General features: G+C 41.0%; 1 protein-coding gene across 3 annotated transcripts in view; it reads left to right on the top strand.

Moving 5' to 3' along the window:
• Nucleotides 1-17,715, top strand: part of dpp6a (dipeptidyl-peptidase 6a) — a 457,192-nt gene that overhangs the window by 44,850 nt on the left and 394,627 nt on the right. Inside the window, exon 1 of one of the 3 annotated variants that reach the window (XM_062020915.1) lies at nt 4,017-4,143. The exons of the other annotated variants lie outside the window; for them this stretch is intronic. Coding sequence (XP_061876899.1) covers nt 4,093-4,143 — 51 coding nt within the window. The 5' untranslated portion in view covers nt 4,017-4,092. Of the gene's footprint in view, nt 1-4,016; nt 4,144-17,715 lie in introns of those variants that run through there. 3 annotated transcript variants of the gene reach the window in all.

The raw sequence follows: 17,715 nt of genomic DNA, 5'->3' as shown, positions 1-17,715 counted from the left end.
AGAATTAAATTAAAATGTATTTATTATTCTTTACAATAGAATTTTTTTTTTTTACTTGAACATTGATTTAAATTGTCAGGAAAGAAGAGGAAGGAATTTAAAAGGTAAAAAGGTATATGTGTTTAAAAATCCTAAAATCATTTTTAAGGTTGTATTTTTTCTCTAAAATTGTCTTTCTGAAAGTTATAAGAAGCAAAGTAAAAAAATGAATGAATTTATTTAAACAAGCGAAGACCAAGTCTTTAAAATATTTTCTTGGATTTTCAAATTCTATTTGAGTTTTGTCTCTCTTAGAATTAAAAACGCGAGACCAGCTTGCTAGTAAATAAATAAAATGTAAAAAATAGAGGCAGCTCACTGGTAAGTGCTGCTATTTGAGCTATTTTTAGAACAGGCCAGCGGGCTACTCATCTGGTCCTTGCGGGCTACCTGGTGCCCGCGGGCACCGCGTTGGTGACCCCTGCGATACAGCATCCTGGCAGTCGTCGTTAATGACATTACAAGCACAGGCTGCAGTTGGAACATGTGTCCAATTAACACAATCTAATATAAGTTTGATGGAGCTTTCATTTATTGGCGCCGTGCACGCGTATGAGAGGAAAACATCTGAACCGTGCGCGCTCGATAACAGGCGGCCAGCTAATGAAAAAAGATGACGCATGTAATAAGATATGCTCATAGCGCGCAGAGAGAGCAAGCAGGAACTTGTTGCACTCGACGCTACTTCGGCTCAAGCTTGGTCAACATTTACGTTCAAGTCTGACCCCGGCATCAACAGACCGTTAAGTGATGAAATCCACCGGCTGCGCTATGCTAACAAGCTTTAAAGTTGACGGATGGCTCCATTAAGTTGGTTGGAGGAGGCGGCACACTAATTTTTTAGCATACTTCTTCATACATGCACCTACAGTTTAGCTTTACAGAACAATACAGCGACAAATACAAATAATTGAGAATGAAATATGCCAGCCATAAGTTAGGTGTAATTATAGCTTATTGACCTTAAACGCTGACTGGGCGTTGATTGGAAGGAGGCGATAATTGTAAAGAGGCTGTTTGAAATTCGTTATATGTAACAATTTTTTTTTTTTTTTTTACTTAAACAATGATTTAGAGTGCATGAGAAAGTGGAAAGGAAAATGTAGCCGCCTTTGACCACCCAGACCAGCACATCGAACCAATGTTGCTGAGCTAGCATTAATAGTGCTGATACGGTAGGGAAGGACTTCTGCTTCTGCCGCGACTTCTTCTGCCCTGACTTCTGCCGCAACATCTTCTGCCCTGACTTCTGCCCTGACTTCTGCCGCAACATCTTCTGCCCTGACTTCTGCCGCAACTTCTTCTGCCCTGACTTCTGCCCTGACTTCTGCCGCAACTTCTTCTGCCGCAACTTCTTCTGCCGCAACTTCTTCTGCCCTGACTTCTGCCACAACTTCTTCTGCCACAACTTCTTCTGCCCTGACTTCTGCCGCAACTTCTTCTGCCCTGACTTCAGCCGCAACTTCTTCTGCCCTGACTTCTGCCGCAACTTCTTCTGCCCTGACTTCAGCCGCAACTTCTTCTGCCCTGACTTCAGCCGCAACTTCTTCTGCCCTGACTTCAGCCGCAACTTCTTTTGCCCTGACTTCAGCCGCAACTTCTTCTGCCCTGACTTCAGCCGCAACTTCTTCTGCCCTGACTTCAGCCGCAACTTCTTCTGCCCTGACTTCAGCCGCAACTTCTTCTGCCCTGACTTCAGCCGCAACTTCTTCTACCCTGACTTCAGCCGCAGCTTCTTTTGCCCTGACTTCTGCGGCAACTTCTTCTGCCGCAACTTCTTCTTCTGCCCTGACTTCAGCCGCAACTTTTTCTGCCCTGACTTCAGCCGCAACTTTTTCTGCCCTGACTTCTGCCGCAACTTCTTCTTCTGCCCTGACTTCAGCCGCAACTTCTTCTGCCCTGACTTCTGCCGCAAGTTCTTCTGCCCTGACTTCTGCCGCAACTTCTTCTGCCCTGACTTCAGCCGCAACTTCTTTTGCCCTGACTTCTGCGGCAACTTCTTCTGCCGCAACTTCTTCTTCTGCCCTGACTTCAGCCGCAACTTTTTCTGCCCTGACTTCAGCCGCAACTTTTTCTGCCCTGACTTCTGCCGCAACTTCTTCTTCTGCCCTGACTTCTGCCGCAACTTCTTCTGCCCTGACTTCTGCCGCAACTTCTTTTGCCCTGACTTCTGCCGCAACTTCTTCTGCCGCAACTTCTTCTTCTGCCCTGACTTATGCCGCAACTTCTTCTGCCCTGACTTCTGCCGCAACTTCTTCTGCCCTGACTTCTGCCGCAACTTCTCCTTCTGCCCTGACTTCTGCCACAACTTCTCCTTGTGCTCTGACTTCTGCCGCAACTTCTTCTGCCCTGACTTCTCCCGCAACTTCTTCTGCCCTGACTTCTCCCGCGACTTTTGCCACACCTTCTCCTTCGACTTTTGCCGCAACTCCTCCTTCTGCCTCGAGTTCTGCCTCTGCTTTTTCTGCCCTGACTTCTCCCGCAACTTCTTCTGCCCTGACTTCTCCCGCGACTTTTGCCACACCTTCTCCTTCGACTTTTGCCGCAACTCCTCCTTCTGCCTCGAGTTCTGCCTCTGCTTTTTCTGCGACTTTTTCTGCGACTTCTTCTCCGTCTACTTCCCCGACTTGCAATTTCTGCCCTGACTTCTCCTTCTACCTCGACTTCTGTCGCGAGTTCTTCCCCGTCTTCTCCTTCTGCCGTGACTTCTGCTGTGATTTTTGCCGCAACTTCTCCTTCTGCCTCAACTTCTGCCGCAACTTCTCCTTCTGCCTCGACTTCTGCCGCGACTTCTCCTTCTACCTCGACTTCTTCCCTGGCTTCTGCCGCGACTTCTGCCCTGACTTCTGCCTCGACTTCTCCTTCTGCCTCGACTTCTGCCACGACTTTTGCCATGTGACTTATGGCATGACTTTTGCCGCGACTTCTCCTTCTACCTGGACTTCTTCCCTGGCTTCTGCCGCGACCTCTGCCGCGACTTCTGCCCTGACTTCTGCCTCGACTTCTCCTTCTGCCTCGACTTCTGCCACGACTTTTGCCATGTGACTTATGGCATGACTTTTGCCGCGACTTCTGACCTGACTTCAGTCGCAACTTATGCATCTGCCTCGACTTCTTCCCTGGCTTCTGCCGCGACTTTTGCCGCGACTTCTTCCCTGGCTTCTGCCGCGACTGCTGCCTCGACTTCTCCTTCTGCCTCGACTTCTTTCCTGGCCTCTGCCGCGACTTTTGCAGCAAATTTTTCCGCGTCTTCTGCCCTGACTTCTGTTGCGACTTCTCCTTCTGTCTCGACTTCTTCCCTGGCTTCTGCCGCGACTTCTGCCGCGACTTCTCCTTCTGCCTCGACTTCTTCCCTAGCGTCTGCTGCAACTTTTGCTGCGACTTCTCCTTCTGCTGCGACTTCTGCCGCTTTTCTGAAAATGCTACAGCGTATTCAACCATTTTATGCTTTTCATCTTGTTACATTATCGCGCTGCTTTTAAGCATTCATGTTCCGTCTAAGAACGCATTGTTTGCCTCGTTTTAGCACCTGTTCAATATTGGGTTTTTTCAGCCTCAGTACTTTTTGGCTCGGAATTGTGGAATTATTTTCAGCAGCCAGTTCCAACGGACTCAAAAGGATCAGAGCACTTACAGATCGCTGCATGATGTTTTTGGTTTTTTTATATTGAACATTTTGTCATTTTCTTTCAGCAGTGGCAATTTCTGCGATAATGGATGTTTCACAGATGTGCCTGGCCAGCCTGGGAAGTGTTTGGAATTCTGAGAAAGTCTTTTACCTTAATTTATGACCTGAGCGTGTCACTCAGTCCGTATTATCGTCGTAGAAGCAGAGCCACCTGTGTTCTATCGCTAAAAATCCCGGTTCATCTTCTTCTGCGACCATGCTGCTTTGTATGCACACACACACCCCTCCTCCTCCTCCTGGTCCTCTTCCTCCTCTTCCTCCTCCCCATGCACAAACAGCGCATCAGGGAGAGGCAAGCGGGAGCAAGCGTCGTCGTTCCGCCGCTCCTCCACGCAGAGCAAAGCAGCGCCAGCAAAAGTGTCACCATGAAGGAGAGGAGTCTGATCGAGACGGCCAAGATGCAAGGCAACGTGCTGGTAAGGCTGCTAGCGCGTGAAAATCATCAACGATCACTCGATTCGCTCCCAAATCCTCGCAATGCTGCCTTTTGGACGTCTGTGGTGTTGTGTTAGCATCCTGGGACCGGGAATTCTCAACGTTTGCGTTAGTTTCCCTTTTTTGTTGCCATGTTAATCCCACTTAAAGAAAGTTTGGTCCTCTTTTATGGTCTCCAAGTAACCTTTTGCTCCTGGTGAATAATTTAGTCCTGCACCTTTTTTCATGATGTCCTCCAGCTGCATGGTGTGGACACTTCATAGCAAATCTCCTTTCCACACGTTTGAAGTCTAGCGTCGTTGAATTTTTCATTTGGTGAATATTACCCTTTATTATTGGATCTCTTGCCTGGTGGTCTTTTTCTTGATTGGGAGAACTTTCTGGCTGGGCTATTGTGAAGTTTTTAAATACGCTGTGCTCAGTGGGTATTTAATTAGGAATTTATGTTTGTGGAGTCAAAACTCAAAAGGAGGCCTAATACATGTGACTAAATAGAGGCAAACAGTAGAGGGCGCTATTAAATCAGGCCCAAAAAGTTTACTGCCTAAACAGGCTGCTGTGTAAAGTAAATTATCTAGTACAGGGGTGTCAAACTCATTTTAGGTCGGGGGCCACGTGGAGAAAAATCTACTCCCAAGTGGGCCGGACTGGTAAAATCACAGCATGATAACTTAAAAATAAAGACAACTTCAGATTGTTTTCTTTGTTTAAAAATAGAAGAAGCACATTCTGAAAATGTACAAATCATAATGTTCCACCTGCTCAGTGGCCTTGTGGTTAGAGTGTCCGCCCTGACATCGGCAGGTCGTGAGTTCAAACCCCAGCCGAGTCATACCAAAGACTATAAAAATGGGACCCATTACATCCCCGCTTGGCACTCAGCATTAAGGGTTGGATTCGGGGGTTAAATCACCAAAATGATTCCCGGGTGTGGCCACCGCTGCTGCTCACTGCTCCCCTGTGGGGATGGGTCAAATGCAGAGGATAATTTCACCACACCTAGTGTGGGTGGCACTTTAACTTTTTAACTTTGTTGGGTTTTTTTACACTTACATGTTGCTGTTAATAGTATTATATCTTTATTTGTCGTTATTTATACTTTCTGAATAAATGATGTGGTAATGTTCATTAGTTAACTCATTGGTGTTCATTTTCAATCTATCGAGATAAAAAATTAATATCAAAATCAAATTACAGGATGTTTATGTAGTTTGCTCATTTTCTTCGACTGGTGCACTAACATGTGGTTTATTTTTTTTTGTACATATGTACAATCATCTACAAAGACACAAATAATTACTATTGCACCATCTAGTGGACACATTTAGAACAGCAGTTTATTTCATTCAAAAATTTCAGGCCACATCGACACAAAAAATGTGAAATTAAGAGAATAGTTTATATTTTCTGAGGAAAAACTACATTTTGTTAAGATATTTTTCAAGAAATTGTGTCATTTTTGCAAGTGATGCACTGAATTTTGGACACCGAAAATAATTAAAATACACCAAAACAACACTGCATACTTTATTGTTGGAGTACCAGTGGAAAATACCTATTTTCATAATTGTATGATTTTTTTTTGTTATTTGAAGGATATATATTAATTTGTGCAATTGCAATGGCTTGATTTTAGTGATGTTAGTACAAGGTCATAGATAAATAAATGCAATGGTTATGATAACTACTGTACATGACGTTTCGGTTTTCGATCTTGGTTTCCTCATTTTGGGTTTTCGGTTTCAGCCAAGAATTTTCATTTAAGTGAATATGAAAATTCTAGCGTGAACCCAAATACATTTTGTATTTATGTATGTTTTAAATAATTTACAACTCTCAGTATAAAATAAGATTAAGAACGTGAGGTTTTGAGAATAAAGATTTAATATTTTATATTACGAGACACTCATAATTAAAAAAAAAAGTTGTATTTTTTTATAAGATACATGTTTTATTTTTTGTATTAAAAAATAGTATTTTAACACTGTCAAATACAACAAACCAATATAGTGTGACATTTAGTTTTTTCATCTCTGAGCCTCATACCCCTCGTAGTTTAGTGTGTGAAGAAATTTTCGTATTTATTTCAGCAGCAACAACTTGTGGATGAACAGAATAGAGTGAGCTTCCCCGGTCTAGCAAAGTTGGATCATTAAGTAGATTTGATTGATATGTTCTTCTGCTTAGTCTTAGGAATAATTGATATGCAAATAAAAACAACAACCCTAAAACTTTTCACATTACTAGTGCAACATTTTTTTTTGTTTTTGTTTTTAAAAAAAAAAAAAAAATCGTACATTATTTTTTTTTTCCAGGAGAAAAGTTGTATTTTTTTCAAGTAAATGTTAAAACTTTTTTGAAAAAAAATAATAAAATAAATATATATATATATATTTTTTTTTTGGTCATGGTTTTTTGTCATTCTTAAACCACTTTGTAATTCAATGTTGAAACACTTTCAAAGTGAAAAATAAAGTTGTTCACAATGGCAAATATCCTAAAATCAAACACAATGTAACAACAACACACAAACAGTGGAAAGTGACTGCAGTGAGTTAAATTGAGCATCAATTAGATTTATTTTTTTTGCCTTGGAGTTTATTTCCTTTGGCTCCTGACTCCTGCAAAGTAAACTGGCAGCATTTATTACCAGCGTTTTACTGCCTTTAACTATAAACAAAGTCAATTATTGCCAACCTGCACTACAGAAGTGTAGGTTCTGTTTAAAATGTGATAATCTATCATGAACTCTTCAGAACAGGCGTCTTCTGCAGTAGATTTTAGTCTTTTGCAACTTTTTTCTCTCCCAAAAGTGTTGAGACAAGAAATAAATGTTTACTGCAGTGGACACTGGTTCTCAGGAGGACTTTATGTGACATGTTGTTGGGCTCTAAATCAGTGGTTCTCAAACTTTTTTCACCAAGTACCACCTCAGAAACACTTGGCTCTCCAAGTGCCACCATAATGACCAGCATAAAAATGCAGTAGCATGGTATGCCCAAATATTCATTAAAACAAGACAGTTGTTTTATTTAACAAGTACTGCAAATTGGGGATTATAAGCCGCTACTTCTTTCCTACGTTTTGGACTCTGCGGCCTATAAAATGGTGCGGCTGATTTATAGATTTTTCTTTGCTGACGGCCATAAAGCAAATAGTTTAAAAAAAACCAAAAACAAGCAAAGGCAATGAATAGGTGTGTTATTGTTGGTTCTATGGCACCATCTTTTAGATTAGTTTGCTCACTGTAGTTGCTGCAGTGCTGCAATGCCCTTCTGTTTTGACTGAGCTTTCAACCGGAAGTACAAGTGCTGTTCCGTCGATCTAGCCGTCCGTAGCATTTCTACTTGTATGGATTCTTTGTAAGTTTTACAGTATAATTAAACAATTCTTACTTACTAAACCTACTTATGTGTGATGTATGTAGTAGTGTTTTCATGCATATTTGTACGTGCTATCGTAATGTAATGAAGCCAGCGTTGTTAGCATTAGCTAATATACTAACATGTTTACAAGTGTCTTTGTTATTATTATTAACTTACAAAGGCATTCCTTTTGGATTTTTTCAATTTTGTAAATTCACCAAAACATCACCGTGGAGTTATTGAGTCTGTTTTGCTGATTGGAGAGTTAGTCGGTCCATGACGATGACTTATGTTTTGTTTGATCACCCGATTTACTGCCGTGTTGCAGACACCATTTGGAAACATTTAAGGTATCTAAATAATATTTTCTCCAAGTTCATACAGCAAGTGACATTACAAGCGATACAGGTTGTATGTTTAGTGTTTACACTCCGTTTGTGGTGTGGTGAGGAAAGCAAGGAAGGTTTGAGAATGAATGTCATGCTTAAATAAAAAGTAGTCCTTGTTTATTAGTAATATGTTTTCAAAAATGTCACAACGAACAGGTAAAAATGTATTCTTGCATACCAGATACAAAATGAGCTGAGCAAATTTGAACGTTATCCACATTATTCACATCCAAATTCTGTCTGAGGCTTGCAAGCCATAATAGTCTTCTTTCTTTTTAGACAATCTTTCTGTCTGCACTTTTTGTCACAACTTTGTGCAGATACTGTAGATGTTTTTATGTTTGCTCAATGCTGACCGGAAACACACTGCAAAAGTTAACCATTTAGCAGAGATGCTAACAGTCCCTTTCACAGATAATATATTGTTGTGCTTTCCTCTACCATTGCTGACATTCTGGTTTTTGTTACATGAAAACTCTTGATATGAAGCACAAAAACACTTGTCTGTTATGATGTTTGCTAATATTTTTTCCCCCCAATTAGTTTACAGTAGAGAAGCTTCTGGTGTATTTAGTTAGTTTACCATTTTAATTTCCAATGTGAAAGCGCAGTGAATCAATTGTTCTACTTAACAATTTATTCTGGCCCTATGAGTTCCCTTTTTGTCTTTGTACTTTTTTGTCCGTATGGATGTGAAAAGGTCTTAAATTATATTCATTATGGTCTTAAAAAAGTCTTCAAAAGTCTTAAATCTGACTTGTTGAAACCTGCAGAGACCCTAAGACCCAAACTCCTTTTAGCTCAGGGGCCGCATGGAGGAAAATCTATTCCCAAGTGGGCCGAAATGGTAAAATCATGGTATGATAAGTTAAAAATAAAGACAACTCCAGGTTGTTTTCTTTGTTTTACTCGGGCCAAAAATAGAACAAGCACATTCTTAAAACGTACAAATCACAAATAATCCTCTGGACAAAACACTTCAAGTTTGTCTCAGTGTATCTACAAAGCCAGGATTAAACTTTAAATCACAGTCTTTCTGGGATTGAACGAAAAACACGACATGTAAACTCTTCTAGGTATCAAATACCTCCTTTTGTCATGTCCACGTATCAATCCAGTGCTAACTCAACAAACTGTAAGAAACGGTGGTAAAAACTATTCAAAAGGGTTACGTTTTCTCGTTTTTGACAGAGACATTATGGGGGAGTAAGGGTGCCAAATAACGATGTGTTTGAAGTAAGGTTGTAAGGTATACCGATATTAGTATAGTATTGCGATAGTAATGAATCATTTTCGGTACTATACCGTCTCTGAAACGTACCGGTCCGCACCCCCCAGTGGTTCTACGGCGTACCACGGTATACTACGGTATATCAAAATAAGGCTTGACAAATCTTAAAATGGAATGTTATGAACCTATGTCAGGAAGGGTACTCATACAGCCCCATTTGTCAGGGTTTACCTGACACATGAAACGCGACAAATTGTGAATTTTCAACTTTGACCACAGCATCAGTCGCTATGTAGAGTGGCGCTTTTTCCATCATTTTCAGCAGACTGCGTTGCAAAAAGATTAACCCATTCCTCTTCCTCTCATGCGAGATCCGCCCAGTAATGGGGCCATACTGACCGTACTCAGTGGCCTAGTGGTTAGAGCAGGGGTCACCAACCTTTTTCAAACCAAGGGCTACTTCTTTGGTACTGATTACTGCGAAGGGCTACGAGTTAGATACACAATTAAATAAATTGCCAGGAGTAGCCAATTTGCTCAATTTACCTTTAACTCTGTTATTATTAATAATTAATGATATTTATCTTTGTGGAAACACTGATCATCTTAATGATTTCTCACAATAAATATATATAGAAACAGATAAATATCAATATGCAACACTTTATTTTTATATTTTCTCTAAGTGCACATTTTTCAAATTGAACATTTTCAAATGATCACTTCTAAGACAGTCTTGTGAAATCACAATATCCCATTTTAACTAGCTAGCCACTAACATTTTTTTAACAAATCATGAATTACTTTGCACCATGTTTGTCCAAATAATAACTCATGTAAAATACAAAAGTAAACTCTCAAATTTTTAAATCATGTCACACTTTGAACTGGACACCAAATCTGTTATCTGTTTCTTTGTCAGTTAGTGGGAAGCCTGGCATTGCATGCTGTTAACTAGTGTGTTGTACTCTGGTGTGTAACTTGACACTGCAACTCTGAGTGAGTCTTGCAGATGTGCATCAGTGAGGCGTGTTCTGTGTTTGTTCTTGATGAAGTTCATATCAGAAAAGGCTGATTCACAAAGATAAGATTTTTCCTCATTGTTTGCGGAACCTTCTTAATCTTTTGGACATATTTTCCAGCAATCTGGCCTTAAGCTTAATTATGATAAATGTAAAATGTTAAGGATCGGAAATCTAAAGGGAACGTCCTTTCGAATGGAATGCAAAGTGCCTGTTTTGTGGACAGATGGACCAGTTAACATACTTGGTGTTGTTGTCCCAGAAAATCTGGAAGATCTAGGCTCAGTAAATTATGATAATCGACTAAGAAAGCTGGACAAAATTATGCAATTATGGAAAGGGAAATCCCTAACCTTGTATGGTAAAATGTCTATTGCCAACTCGTTAATTATTCCTCAATTTATTTATTTGTTTTTGTCATTACCAGCTCCATCACAAAACTTTTTTAAAATTTATGAGCGGAGGGTCTTCGATTTTGTCTGGAACGGCAAACCAGAAAAGATTAAAAGAAAGGTTTTGTACAAAGAGTATGAATATGGGGGCCTGAAACTTCTCAACCTTGAAGCTAAGTGTCTGTCTTTAAAAGCATCAATTGTTCCAAAGATGTATTTAAACATTGAGTGGTACACAAATGTCCTGTTGGACAAAGAACATGTACTGTATCAAAAGAAATTGTATCCTTTTTTACAAGTGATCCCCTCCCAGAGAGTCTGCTGGGAAACATGGCGGGGTTCATAAAGGAAACAATCCACTCATAGTGGTGTTTTCAATTTTATGTGCCAGAAAAAAGAGACGATATTTTGCAGCAGTTAATATGGATGAACTCTAATATTGTAAAGCCTTTCTTTTGGAAAAATATGTTTGAAAGAGGAATCATTTTTGTCAATGATATTATCAATAAAAATGGTAAAATTATGAAGTATGATGAATTTAGAGCTATGTATGGTGATGCTTGCTCAAGCTTTTCATTTTATCAACTAACTGGAGTAATTGGGAAAATATGGAAACAAATAATTAATTATGGAACTACTAAATTATTACTTTGTAAACCTCTAATAAGAAATTCTAGTTGGCAAAAAGGAACTAAAATAAATAGAAAAATATATAATTTTTATTTAATAAAGAAATCTTTGAAGGCTGCCTCATACAACACAAATGGAAAACGGGAGGACTTTTTTGACTGCCCGTTGCCATGGGATGCCATATTCAACCTAATCTATAAAACCACTATCGATGTGCAAAATCGTTATTTTCAAATAAAAATTATTTATAACTTCTTACCCACAGGGAAAATGTTAAAATTATGGAATATGACAGAGTCAGATGATTGCCGATTTTGTTGTCAGGAGCCTGAATCCACCCTGCATTTGTTTTGGTATTGTCATATTGTGTCTTTGTTTTGGGTGGAAGTTGAAAAAATGTGTTTAAGGATTGGTTTGTTTATGAAGCTTAATGTGGTTTCTGTTATTTTAGGAGAGTTCATTGACAATCATGATTTAGTCAATTTAATTATAGTACTCGGTAAAATGTTTATTTTTAAGGCCAAAAACAGATATTCACTTAGTATTACTTTCTTTAAAACATTTATTCAGTATTTTCTAACTTTAGAAAGTTACATGGTTGAAAACGATAATGATGCCAAAAAACATTTAAAAAAAGATGAGAAGTCCTCAAAGGCTTATTTTGAAAGTATAATTATGTTTATAGATTATATGATAGCTGTTGTTGTGTTCCCTAATTTGAGTGACCTGGACATAATCTGGACTGTACATAAATGCTTATTTTGAAAATGTAATTTTGTTTATAAATTATATGCAATCTGTTGTGTTCCCTAATTTTTTTCTGTGTACATGAATGAAGGTGTGTGTTGCTGAGTCCGACTTGGACATTATCTGGACTGGGCCTGGTTTAAAAAACCGTTTAAACAAATCTAATTTCATTGACAACCTGGTCTGTTGCAGATAAGGCCCTTTTTTAAAAAATAAAATAAAATAAGATAAATAAATAAAAAAAACATTTTCTTGGATAAAAAAGAAAGTAAAACAATATAAAAATAATTACATAAAAAATAGTAATTAATGAAAATGTTAGTGGACCAGCAGCCTATACAATCATGTGTGCTTCAGTGACTGTGTCCCTTGCAGATGTGTTGTCTATGTTGTGGGAACCAGAATATTGGTAGCAGAAAGAAATAACCCCTTTTGTGTGAGTGGGTGTGGATGAGTGTGCATGGGGGAGGTTGTTTGGGTTGATGCACTGATTGAAAGTGTATATTGTGTTTTTTTCTATGTAGATTTAATTTAAAAAAATAATAATAATAATTTATTTTTTTTTAAATTTTTTTAAAAAATTTTTTTAGAACAGGCCCGTGGGCGACTTATCTGGTCCTTACGGGCGACCTGGTGCCCGCGGGCACCGCGTTGGTGACCCCTGGGTTAGAGTGTCCGCCCTGAGATCGGTAGGTTGTGAGTTCAAACCCCGGCCGGGTCATACCAAAGACTATAAAAATGGGACCCATTACCTCCCTGCTTGGCACTCAGCATCAAGGGTTGGAATTGGGGGTTAAATCACCAAAAATGATTCCCGGGCGCGGCTACGCTGCTGCCCACTGCTCCCCTCACTTCCCAGGGGGTGATCAAGGGGATGGGTCAAATGCAGAGGACAAATTTCACCACACCTAGTGTGTGTGTGACAATCATTGGTACTTTAACTTATGAATCCCTTCCCTACTTTCGCCTTTTAAATCTACTTGCTGGAATAAACAAACTGTAGGTTTGACACCCCTGCCTTACACTGAGTTTGAATATTTAATTCAGTGGTTCTACGGCGTACCACGGTATACTACGGTATATCAAAATAAGGCTTGACAGATCTTAAAATGGAATGTTATGGACCTATGTCAGGACGGGGACTCACACGGCCCCATTCGTCAGGGTTTACCTGACACGTGAAACGCGACAAATTGTGAATTTTCAACGTTGACCACGGCATCAGTCTCTATGTAGAGTGGCGCTTTTTCCATCATTTTCAGCAGACTGCGTTGCAAAATGATTAGCCCACCCTCTTCCTCTCACGCGAGATCCGCCCAGTAATGGGGCCATACTGTATGAATCCCTTCCCTACTTTCGCCTTTTAAATCTACTTGCTGGAATAAACAAACTGTAGGTTTGACACCCATTGCCTTACACTGAGTTTTTTCAGTGGCTCTACCACCGCAGTTTGAGAACGACTGCTCTAACCTATAACAAAAAGCATGGTTTACTGTGAAATTGTTGCACATTTCCTCAGAAGAAGAATAACAAAGCTCTTGAGGAGTGTTCAGCCTTGTGAGAAAATGCGCCTGCAAAAGGACTTTTGATGTTTGTTGTTCCACGTTTGCCCCCCCATGAGTGACGTCAGGCCTGTCGGTTGAGTCGTTCCGCCCGCACTTGCTCGCTTTCCCCTTCCTTTTTGCATGTTATGGATCGTTTTCCGTTACGTTATTGATGTATTTGCCTGTGCGTCACACTCGGGAGATTACTTCCCTGATTCACAGCCTCGCCGTCAGCTGCGACGGATGCCTGACCTCTGGAGATTTAAGAGGCTGCGCCGACGTCGACACGCGCGGCAACAAAGCCCGTCGTTTGATTTTGACAGATTTATTACACGGTGCCAGCGCGGACACCCAACAATACCCCCCACCGCCCGAGCATGCATCCTCCGTGGGACAAAGACAAAGTGTTGTAGCTCAGCGGGAAGTCCTGCAACAATAACAGCGGAGGGATGTGCGCCGAGAGTCAAGTTTGGCCTGCAGACGACGCGCCGAGATGCGGTCGGCGTCCGTCTGGGGTTCTGTTAGCTAGGCAGGACTTGAAAATGAGAGACAAAAACACCCCCGAGGTGTTGTGACGCCGATAGCGAGGAGCCCGCCGAGGTAATGATAGCCAAGATGCTATCGGGGGAAACGGGACCAGCGAGTGTTTCTTCACGTCTGAATTTGTTTGAACTGACTATTTCTGCAGATAAGATAAGAGGAGCGGATGGAAACCCACCACAGACCACTTAGTCATCGTCCAGCATCCTTTTATTCAGTCCTTCTCAAATAGTGAAGATGCCAGGCACTGTGGCCCCTGGGGAACATGCTTTATCAGTATCACTGCATGTGTCATGCTTCAAACCCCAACACATGCTCATTGTAGCCCAGGGGTGTCCAAAGTGCGGCCTGGGGGCCATTTGCATCCCGCAGCTAATTGTTTACCGGCCCGCCACACATTCTGGAAATGCTATTGCAAAAATTCAAAAAACATTTCAAAAAAGTGGAATGAGGTGAAATCTAACTAGAAAAAGTTGCAATGTTGACACAAAGCTTTTGATTGAGACTTTTATTAGTAGGTTGCACAGTGAAGTACATATTCCGTACAATTGACCACTAAATGGTAACACCCGAATAAGTTTTTCAACTTGTTTAAGTCGGGGTCCGCTTAAATTGATTCATGATACAGATATATACTATCATATATACTATCATCATAATACAGTCATCACACAAGATAATCACAATGAATTATTTACATTATTTACAATCAGGGGTGTGGAGGGGGTTAGGATATGGACATCAAGTAGTGGACATAGAGAGAGAGAGAGAGCGAGAGAGAGATCAGAAGGGATAAGAAAAAGTATCTGCATTTGATTGTTTACATTTGATTGTTAGCAATCCGGGGAGGGTGTTAGTTTAGGGTTGTAGCTGCCTGGAGGTGAACTTTTATTGCGGTTTTGAAGGAGGATAGAGATGCCCTTTCTTTTATACCTGTTGGGAGCGCATTCCACATTGATGTGGCATAGAAAGAGAATGAGTTAAGACCTTTGTTTGTTCGGAATTTGGGTTTAACGTGGTTAGTGGAGCTCCCCTTGGTGTTGTGGTTATGGCGGTCATTTACGTTAAGGAAGTAGTTTGACATGTACTTCGGTATCAGGGAGGTGTAGCGGATTTTATAGACTAGGCTCAGTGCAAGTTGTTTAACTCTGTCCTCCACCTTGAGCCAGCCCACTTTTGAGAAGTGGGTAGGAGTGAGGTGGGATCTGGGGTGGAGTTCTAGCAGTAACCTGACTAGCTTGTTCTGAGATGTTGGGAGTTTAGATTTGAGGGTTTTGGAGGTGCTAGGGTACCAGGAGGTGCATGCGTAATCGAAAAAGGGTTGAACGAGAGTTCCCGCCAGAATCCTCAAGGTGCTTTTGTTGACCAGAGAGGAGATTCTGTAGAGAAATCTCGTTCGTTGGTTAACCTTTTTGATTACCTTGGTTGCCATTTTATCACAGGAAAGGTTAGCCTCTAGAATGGAACCTAGCTAGGTGACCTCATCTTTCCTGGTGATAACAATGTCACCCACTTTTATGGTGAAGTCATTGACTTTCTTGAGGTTGATGTGGGACCCAAACAGGATGGATTCAGTTTTACCCAAGTGTATGGATAGCTTGTTGTCAGCGAGCCAGGTGCAAGTTCTACAGAGCTCAGCACTGAGGATTTTCTCCACCTGTGACTTGTCCTTGCCGGATACCAGCAAGGCAGAGTCATCCGCAAACAAAAACAATTCACAGTCGCATGCCGATGACATGTCGTTTATGTATATTAGGAACAGTAAAGGTCGCAATATACTGCCTTGGGGGACTCCACAGCTCACCGAGATGGGGGGGGGGGGGGGGGACACGGTGCCGTTCACCTCTACCACCTGCTCCCTCCCCTCCAAGTAAGATTGCATCCAGCTCCATGAGTTTTTGTTAAATCCGATTGCTCTGAACTTATCCACCAGTATAGCGTGGTTAACGGTGTCAAAGGCCTTCTGAAGGTCCAGCATGACCATGCCGCAGTATTTGCCCGCGTCCACCTCATGTTTGATGTGGTCGGTCAGATAGAGAAGGCATGTGTCAGTGGAGTGGTTAGTTCTGAAGCCGGATTGGAATTTGTACATGAGTTTATTAGTGGCAAGGTAACTATCGACCTGTTCATAAACAATTTTTTCCATTACTTTCGAAATGGAACTGAGAATAGAATCAGGTCGGTAGTTGCCAGGTTCCAATTTGCTTCCTTTTTTAAAGAGGGGAGTTACTCTTGCAATCTTAAAATCTTTTGGTACTTGGCCTTGTGTAATTGATAGGTTTATTATGTGCGTGATGATCGGGGCAATGATGGAGGCAGAGTCCCTGAGGAATCTGGAGGGAATATTATCAAGGCCGGTGGCCTTGTTAGGGTGGAGCGCGCTCAATTTTTTAAACACCTCATCAGCTGTGACCATTTCTAATTTGAAATCATCGTTGGATACTCCTAGCTTTCTGTAGAAGGCTTTAATGTGTTCTACACTAAAGCGACCAGAGTGGTGGGACAGCTTGTTGACAAGGGTTGCGGCTATGCTGGTGAAAAAGATGTTATGTCTGCTAGCTACCTCCATTTTGTCTGTAATGAGGGAGTCACCCTCCTTGATGCTGATGTTGGTGAGTCTTGTTTTAAGTTTCTGGCTGCAACCAGGAAGCTGGTTGTTGAGAATTTTCCAGAGCTCACGTGGCTTATTTGTGTTTTCCTCTATTTTGTCGTTAATGTAATTTTTTTTTAAGGATTTAGTCAGGTTGGTTGACTTATTTCTTAATTTATTGCATTGCTTTTTGAGAGTTGAAAGGAGTAATTTGAGGTTGATATTATTGGGTTGTTTATCTACTTCTGTTTTACATTTTTGGTATTCAGAGTATTTCCTGTCTCTGTCTTTTATGGCAGCTAATAGGTCCAGATTCATCCATGGTTCCGAGCAGGCTTTGATCCTGACTGTTTTCACGGGAGCCATGTCATTTAGTATCTTTAGGAACGCCGTTTTGAAACGATCCCAAGCAACATCGACCAGGTTGCTCGCGAGCACAGGGGACCAGTCCCACTCATCTAATTTTAAATTGAAATTGTCATTGGAGTATTTTTTGAGGGATCTGGATTGGGCTGTTATGTGGCCATTGGCTTTAGGTTTAGCTATTTTGCGGGTGCAGAAGGTCAGATAGTGGTCGCTAAGACCACAGATCATGACCCCACTATTTTTTATTTTAGGCCGGTCTGAAGTGAGAATGAGATCTATGGTTGATTGGGTGGAATCACACACCCTTGTAGGTAGCGCTATTAGCTGGGAAAGACCGTGCAGATTACAAAACTTGCTGAAGGATCTGAAGACAGGCGCATCTTTGGTTGAATATCTGTGTTCAGATCCCCAGTTATAATTTTCTCCACGTTGTCTGTCCCCGCCAAGCATTCTTCCAAAACCCCATAGAAATCACTCTGATTAGGGGGTCTATAAACAGTCCCTATTAGTACCGGCTTAGCGTTTTTAAATTTGATTTCCGCCCACACAGATTCCAGGTCATTGTGGTTAAGATCAGTGCGAGTTATGTATTTAATATCTTGGTGAATATACATACAAACGCCCCCACCGTGTTTATTCCTGTCCTTTCTGATAACCGAAAAGTTTTCTATTTCTATCTCTGAGTCAGAAATACTTTGATCAAATTTGGTTTCAGAGAAACACAAGATTTTTACCTT

This window comes from Entelurus aequoreus, linkage group LG15, assembly GCF_033978785.1.
Source record: "Entelurus aequoreus isolate RoL-2023_Sb linkage group LG15, RoL_Eaeq_v1.1, whole genome shotgun sequence".
NCBI lineage: Eukaryota > Metazoa > Chordata > Actinopteri > Syngnathiformes > Syngnathidae > Entelurus > Entelurus aequoreus.
This window is presented reverse-complemented; position numbering and strand designations above follow the sequence as displayed.